General features: G+C 36.8%; 1 protein-coding gene and 1 long non-coding RNA gene across 2 annotated transcripts; both read left to right on the top strand.

The window, feature by feature from the left end:
* Positions 1–1,547: 1,547 nt before the first annotated feature.
* Positions 1,548–2,186, top strand: LOC136260152 (THAP domain-containing protein 10-like). Its single transcript, XM_066053783.1, has 2 exons — positions 1,548–1,916; positions 1,965–2,186. Exons 1-2 carry the CDS (start codon positions 1,548–1,550, stop codon positions 2,184–2,186), a joined length of 591 nt encoding a protein of 196 aa, XP_065909855.1.
* A 1,535-nt stretch (positions 2,187–3,721) lies between these two features.
* LOC136260753 (uncharacterized) lies at positions 3,722–4,140 on the top strand. The gene is made up of 3 exons (XR_010703649.1): positions 3,722–3,822; positions 3,874–4,022; positions 4,081–4,140. It is a non-coding gene; the product is annotated as an uncharacterized lncRNA (long non-coding RNA).
* Positions 4,141–8,022: the final 3,882 nt, after the last annotated feature.

Genomic DNA, 8,022 nt, shown 5'->3' with positions numbered 1-8,022 from the left:
CTACACTGCATTTATGTATACTTTGAATGCTCTATTAGAGTATTCTCAATCTATTCAAGCAATCAGTGTCCCATAAAAGTGGTGGGGGGATGCACTTATTATCTTGGCTATTTAACTCTAATTAAATGCTCAGTAACTTATATATTTACACTAACAGAACGCATACACAATTATTTATTTCATTTATTTTTACCTCTCAGCAATTGCGAGATGGTGTACAGTGAGATGTGTAGATGACTCTGTGTAGTGTCTGTTCTCACAGATTTGTGTAGTGTCTCAGCTCTCAGATTTGTGTGGAGGGTGCAGAGTGTGTAATTCCCTAGAGTTTTCGTTCCATAGTCTCAATCAAGACGCCTGATCATAGCGCGTAGACTTGCCACACCCACTAAGAAACTCTCCTTTTATACTGGTGGGTTTGAAAAAAAATTTTTTTTTGTAGTTGCCGGATGATAGCGTACACACCAGATCACATGATCAAATTCGCTGATGTGATTGGTTAAATCATGAAAAAGTGATTGATGCTATTTCTTTGTAAGCTTTTACACCTATACGTCATCTGATTTATAATGGCCTTTGACCAATATTGATAATGATCATGCATATGCATGGTGTGCAAACTATACAGGAATCTGGCTTATGCATGTGTTGAATTAGAGAGGTTTGACTGTACAACCCGAACATCAGGCTGAATATTAAATGCACAGTCATGACAGAAGTTTATAAGAAGCTGCACACAATGAGGCATGTATTCCTTCAACAATACCTTTCTATAGCAACAAAATATATTATACCTCTGTAATCTGCCACCTCTTTACTCAATAAAACAAAATTTGATTTCCTATGTCTATAGGGAATCAAATTTATACCTTTGTAAGGTGACAGAGAATAATAGCAGCATTAAAACAAAGATTTATTTTTTTAAGCAGCCAAAGCATTGAAAAATACTTTAAAATTCTAAAATTATTTCATGTTAACTCTGTGTTCCATTTTACTTGTAATTTACTGTATAATCCAACATAATTATGTGTTGTACATGCACTGTTAGAATGCAAAAGAAACTAAATAATGCAACTTCTTAATCCAGCAAAATTTATGGCTCCCATTGAGTGTTGGATTAAAGAAGTGTGACTGTAATGGAAAATCGGATACACTCACACACATATGTATGCATGCAAATAAAGATAGAATCTGAAAGCCTAATTTAAAGGTCAACTGCAGTGAAAACTTTTCTTACTATTACATTGTAGTATATTGCTGCTAAAAACATGTGGTACTATTAGTTTTTAAGTTTCTGACATGGTTTGGCTAATAATCACAGTCCTAGTTTAGCTAAGTCACTGTGGCTACACTTGTGGTTTCATTTCGGAAACCGCATCATACACCGTCATCATCAGATCCGGTGTACACCCGTACAAGCTGAAACACACGAGAGTGCGTGAGTAGCTACATTGCTACAAGTATAAGTACACTACTACAGCTAACAGCTGCCAGTATTGTGCTTGAAGAAGTAGTTTGCAGCTGTTTAATTAATTTTTCGACAAAGAAATATGCCCACCCGTTGTATAGTTGCTGGTTGTAATGCTGCTAGCGGATTCGAGAGTGGGAAAGGCTGCAGTTTTCATTCGTTTCCAAAAGATGAAGGATTACGAAGAAAGTGGACCAGTGCAGTGAAGAAGCAAAGGAGTGACTGGGAAGGTCCAACTTCGACTTCAGTGTTATGCTCTAAGCACTTCGAAGCCAGCTGCTTTGATACTGAAGGTAGTCGTTATAGAGATCAAATGGGATTGCCAGCAGCCAAGCGCCTGAAGCCAGATGCTATTCCCACTATATTTCCAAGGTCAACTGATAGGTTAGAGTCACCTGGAAGTACAAGCAAAGCACCAAGACCAGCTTTTGAAAAGCGTCAACAGAAGTTTGTAATAAAATTTCAATAACATTAATTTTACATATAATTATAATAATAGATAATAGCAGATGTCCTCTCTACAAGTGCTCCAACGGATGAAGATGTTCCCTCTACAATTTCTGCCATGGATGAAGATTCCCTCTCCACTAGTGCCATTGCAAATGAAGTTCTTTCATCAGAACCATCACTCCTTTTACCTGAAGAAATGGATATACCTGTCCCCTTAACTACAGGCGGGGGGAACACATGTTCAAGCACATCCCGAGATGAAGTCTGTTGAAACACAAGCGTCTATAAAAATAAAAACAAAGAATAAAGGTATGTGCACATCCGAGTGTGACCTTACAACAGGAACATTAGCCCACCCAAGACAGAAATCAGTAGAAATAAAATGTAACCTGATAGATGCTCCGCCTTTACAATTTATTCCGCATGAGCTATCACCAGTACAACACACAGGAATCGAACCAGATCTCCAGTCCACTACAATGTGTCCAGATGATTCTTTTACTGATGTTGACCTGCACACTTCATTCTGCCTTAGCAAAGAGGATTACACCAGAGTAAGCTTGCATAATGACATGATTTCAACATGTGATTACATGTTGTACTGATTAACACTCTAGAGATGACACTGAAATGTCTCCACAGAATGAAATCAATAATTAGTATTTCATTCTCACCTGTTAAGCCTATTCACCCAATGTAGATCATGCCATTTATCATGCATTGGTAGGATTTCAGACAAGCAGGGAACTTATATTGCTGTTACTCAGGAGTGTTCCCACTGTGGCTACCAGTGGACTTGGAGAAGCCAGCCATTTATCCGTGACACACCTGCTGGAAATTTGTTGTTGCCAGCATCCATCTTTAGTGGTGCCACTCCTGCTAAAGTGCTTCATCTTCTTGTTCACCTAAAAATGGCATGCATTAAAGACAGAACTTTTTTTTTTGTTCATCAAAAATTTTACCTTCTGCCTTCAATAAAAGCAACATGGAAGGAGAGTCAGACTGTACTGCTACAGCAGTGTATAGCACGAGGTAGCCCTCTTTCCATAGGTGGAGATGGAATATGTGATAGACCTGGTCACAGTGCGAAGTTTGGTTCATATGGAATAGTTGATATGGACTCCAAAAACATTATCCATCTTGACCTTTTTCAGGTAACCACATTGCTACAAGATATGCTGATACTGACAGACTAATTTACAGTGTAATCTGGTCACGTCAAGCAATAACATGGAAAAGGAGGGACTGTTAAGGGCTCTCAATTTTCTAGCCTTACTAGTAAGTCTTTAGAAGTTGGGACTCTGGTAACGGATAGGCACAAACAAGTCAGTAAGTTTGTTAGGCAGCAACATCAACATATTGACTATCACTATGATGTTTGGCATGTTTCCAAAGGTACGTATACATTATTTTTAATAATCCACCATTGAAATATCTTGGATTTGTAGGTATTAAAAAAAAGCTTGGCAAGTTATCAAAACAAGCAGACTGTGACCTCATCAGGGAGTGGACAAAAAGCATTACCAATCATCTTTATTGGTGCGCTGCGAATGGAATTGATGGTGATGACATCTTGAAGTGATGGAAGTCATTGATGGATCACATCTGTGATGAACATGATGAATGCTACCACACAACGCTGTCACCTGAAGATAGACGGAAAAAGTGGTTTGCACCAGGTAACATTATCAATATCCTATATACTGTTTTGAAATTCTATGGTTTCTTATACAACACATAGGCAGCAAAGCACATGAAAAATTATGACATACTCTCATTAAGACGTTGTCGCCAGACATCAAGAAACTATCATCACAGCATCAAACAAGCAGCTTGGAGGCTTATCACAGTGTGAACATTTTTGCTCCCAAGTTGCTGTCTTTCTCCTATCATGGATTGCACTCTAGGTTGTTAGTATTACATAGCTGATATCAGTATTACATAAGTATTGTAATTAGGTTGTTACTAGCTGTATTACACTTTAATGAGAACTTTGGAAGACCACCAGCAAGGACAAGGGAAGGAAAAGAGCGTTTAGCAATAGCATATACAAAGGCTAAAGCCGGTGAATGCACTCCTAAACCTATCCCAGTTCCCAAGACATACAGTAAGTGACAGAAAAAAGAATAATTTTGTTTCATGTATCATGTGAACTTTCCATATAGTCTATGTAGAGAAGCTGATGCACAAAGCAGTGGAGTACTGTACTGCTGGTGAAAAACATGGCACCATTGGATAGTGCATATGAGCATCCCTATAAGGACACCATTCCATCGTTCTCTCGATACAAAAGATAATAATTTATCATCAATATACTGTATACACATTAATATCTTTTTTTGTACTGGAACATGCATGTCATTCACTGAGGTGTAAAATAGCAATTATGGGATACTTTCTCACAATAGGAGATGGACAGTACAGCTGTAGATTAATGCCAAACATTTATTTACAACACCAAAGTATACTGACACAAAGGATTTTGTTAGACATTATAATAACTAAGGTTGCTGCTGCTAGGTCTGGCCCAGTTGTGGCGAACAACATTCTAGCTACACCATTACAGACATTCAATATGTTACCTTAAGCATTGCTGCCACCTCCTTTTTTACAAAACTCGGTGCTTCGCCGGCATACGTCCTTGTGCAACCTTCGTGATGATTTTCCGAGCACCATAGCGTACAATAGTATATCACTGAACTGACAGGACAAATCACGTTCTTTCACATGCGTCAGAAACGGAATAAACATGTTACAGGTTCTCATGCTTCGACACAAAGTTAAAACACACCAGCTGCAATATTTCACTACAAAACAAGACCAGAGCAAGGTCATTCACCCGTTCGCCATTGGTAATTAGCGTAGTCAGCAGTTCACCCGATCTGAACGTGACGTTGCAATCGACATCAGACTTGTGGTTGAATTCTAGGAAGTGATGTTTCAACATCTTTGCGGGTTTATCTCGTCAACACAACACATTATTATAAAAATTTTTGTTCTGTGCACTGTATGAGTAAATAAACATACAGACATTAAAAAAGGGTAGGTAAAATTTCCACTGCAGTTAACCTTTAACACAGTTCCTTCAGCCCACTTTCTAATAAAATTAACTGGAAATTCAGTTTCATAACTGAAAATTTGAGAATTTCTGAATCAGTTTGCTTTTTGCATTGAATTATAATTACTTAACATTTTTCTTCGAATTTCTCCACTTAATTAGTTTGGATTGTAATTAACTAGTGCCTTGTGGTATCATGAGATGATTATATGCAACTGATACATTGTCCGACAAATTATTGATTACTCAACAGATTAGAAATACATATTAGAAATTATGTCAACACAAATGCATCAAACTATGGGTCTAATCAAAAAAAAATCAACACTCAGATACTGCCTTCATGATATGATGCAGGGAGTGAGAAGTTTGAAATTAAAACTTGATCAAATCACAGATAGCTGAAGTTTTAAATTTAAGCGAGTGAGTGATGAGCTATATACAAAGACTTGAAGTCAATATTTATTGTGCCAGTGTTCAGCCAGTGCATATTATTAATCATGGTGAACTTGGAAAAAGGATATAGCTATAGTAAAGTATCACACTCAGGAGAGGATATACAAATAGTAGTGACCCTTATAGCAGAGGCTAATATAATGAATGTACGTATGGCAACTGTTTAATACAGCTATATAGCTGATACAGTGTTTGAAGCATACTCAGCATAACCATGCTTTATGAAAGAGTTTTTGGGAGCATGCTCCCACATTCAGAACAACTTTCTAATATTGAATAAGCTTATAATTGAATAAATATCATAAGCCACAGTAGCTGCAGTATGTGTAAGAAATTAAAGTGATTATCTTCAGCCTCTCTCTATCAGAGTTAATCCTAACTTTATACAGTGACATGATTTAGCACTGATATCATTCAGCTGTTTTGGAGACTATATTTATACAGCTTCTTAGAGTTACCTACTAAAACTGTACATTTCAACACTCATAACTCTGTGCCCTACCTGGCCCCAAAAGGTCAATTCTAGATTTACCACTGATAATTATTTGGATACATACATATGCATACTTAGCTTGATTAGTTGTACTTTTGGTAATAGCAGTAGTCTGGAGGTTGTGGAAGTTGTAGATCTCCAGATGCATTCTTAAAGAATAGTAATATTTTAGCTGCAAAAGGTAGTGTCGAACTAATACATTAAGTTTGTATCTAAAACAGAAAACATGCAGAATAAAAGCAAGCAATATTCTCTATTATGGTTCGGTAGATGTTGTAAAAAAGATTAATACCAAGATATTTGACACACTGGAGAAATTGCTGTGCACAGATGGTGAACAACTAGTGTGTCGTGTATAACAGGAATAATCTTCATAGAAAGTCGTTGCCGTAGTACAGAAGATTTGGATTACAAACCACTGAGTTATGATTCGTAATCAAACTCCGTGTAGCAAATGTGAAATAGAGATACTCTAATAGAACAGTCAACCTAATAGAGCATTCGTCTAATTTATTTACTCAATTATAAAATTTTATTATCTCAAAAGTTCAGCTATAAACAAGTCATGCACTATGTAGAGAATTCAGCTACAATTAAGTCACTCTCTAGAGAATTCAGATACACAGAATTCAGCTACACACAAGTCACTGTGGAGAGAGTTCAGCTATAAACATATTACTCTTTAGAGGGATTGGCTAAAAACAAAACACTGCGGAGTGTTTAGCTACAACAAATCAATCTTTAGAGCAATTAGCATTGAACAAATTAACACAAATTTACCTGTAGAGAGATAAACTAGAAACAAATCACCCTATAGAAAGATCAGCTACAAAAATTAACCCAATAGAAACATCAGCAAGAAACTGGACACAATGTAAAGAGTTCAGCTACAAACAATCACCCTGTAGAGTTCAGCTATATAGACACTAGACACAATATAGGAATTTCGGTTACAAGCAAATCACCCTGTAGATATCAGCTACAAACAAATCATTTTATAGACAGTTCAGCTACAAACAAATCACCCTGTAGAGAGACTAGACAAAATGTGAGGAGTTCAGCTACAAGCAGTTTTGAGTGCACACACTTTTTATGTGCGAGGTGAGTATGGTGGAATTGGCAACCCAGTATAGAATGCTCTCCGCCTTGATACCCTCAACTTGTTGAAAATGCGTATGCACTCTACGGTTAGTGACGTACAGCACAAAAACAGTGGTGGAGCTATGGACTCTTAGCTCCACCACCATCTTATACACAATTTTTTTATTCATTCCTGTACTGTACATTGTTAATAGCAATGTGCAGGATCACATAGTACTCCTAACTTCAGTGCTCAATAAATTCAACTAAAGAATATTATGATTGAGATAAAATATATATATGTCACTCCAGTTTTCCAGCGCAGTTGTGTGGCACATTATAAAGCCCAAAAAGTGCTATTATTAAATAATTTCACAGAGACTATTTTAAAAATACGTTCCCTTTGCTCTGGCTTCATGATAGCGGTAACAGGAGCCATAACATCTAGCAATAAGATCATAAATTAAATAAAAACTGGATACCATGACATCGTTGAATGGGATTGGCCTGGCGTTATACTGTGAGCATGCTGTTTAAAAACATTAAATTCCAACAATGGCCATTCTGGAATGTTTAGTGGTTATTAATGCATTATTGATATAGCAATAATGAATTAAAACTTTTGAAGAATACATGAACAAATATGCACCATTTGATCATGTGAAAGGTTTCTTTTAATTTTGAATTTATTTTCTAACAGCAACAGCACTGGGAATTAATTTTCGAAAAGAAGAGAAGGGCATCTTCGAAAAATCAGAAAACAAAAACCTTTATAAAATAACCTGCTAGCTTAACAGTAGTCGGTTAAGTCACATTTCATTGTTGTTTTGAATATGCATCTAGCAAATTGCGTTGTACATTTGCACTGTGTTGGGGTATCTGGGGTGCTGAGGTGCTGAGGTTTTATGAGATCATGAGCTGTCATCATAAAGAGGATGGGACTTGGGAGGAAGAAAGAGAAGGGGATGATGAAATAAAGGTATGGCCTGCAGCAAATAAACAGTAGTAACTTTAAGACCT

Source organism: Dysidea avara, chromosome 7, assembly GCF_963678975.1.
Source record: "Dysidea avara chromosome 7, odDysAvar1.4, whole genome shotgun sequence".
In the NCBI taxonomy this organism is placed as follows: Eukaryota; Metazoa; Porifera; class Demospongiae; order Dictyoceratida; family Dysideidae; genus Dysidea; species Dysidea avara.
This window is presented reverse-complemented; position numbering and strand designations above follow the sequence as displayed.

Coding starts and splice junctions, on each gene's coding strand:
- LOC136260152 (XM_066053783.1), top strand. CDS start 1,548: ATGCCCACCCGTTGTATAGTTGCTGGTTGTAATGCTGCTAGCGGATTC. Junction 1,917..1,964: donor AAAAGCGTCAACAGAAGTTT/GTAATAAAATTT, acceptor TTATAATAATAG/ATAATAGCAGATGTCCTCTC.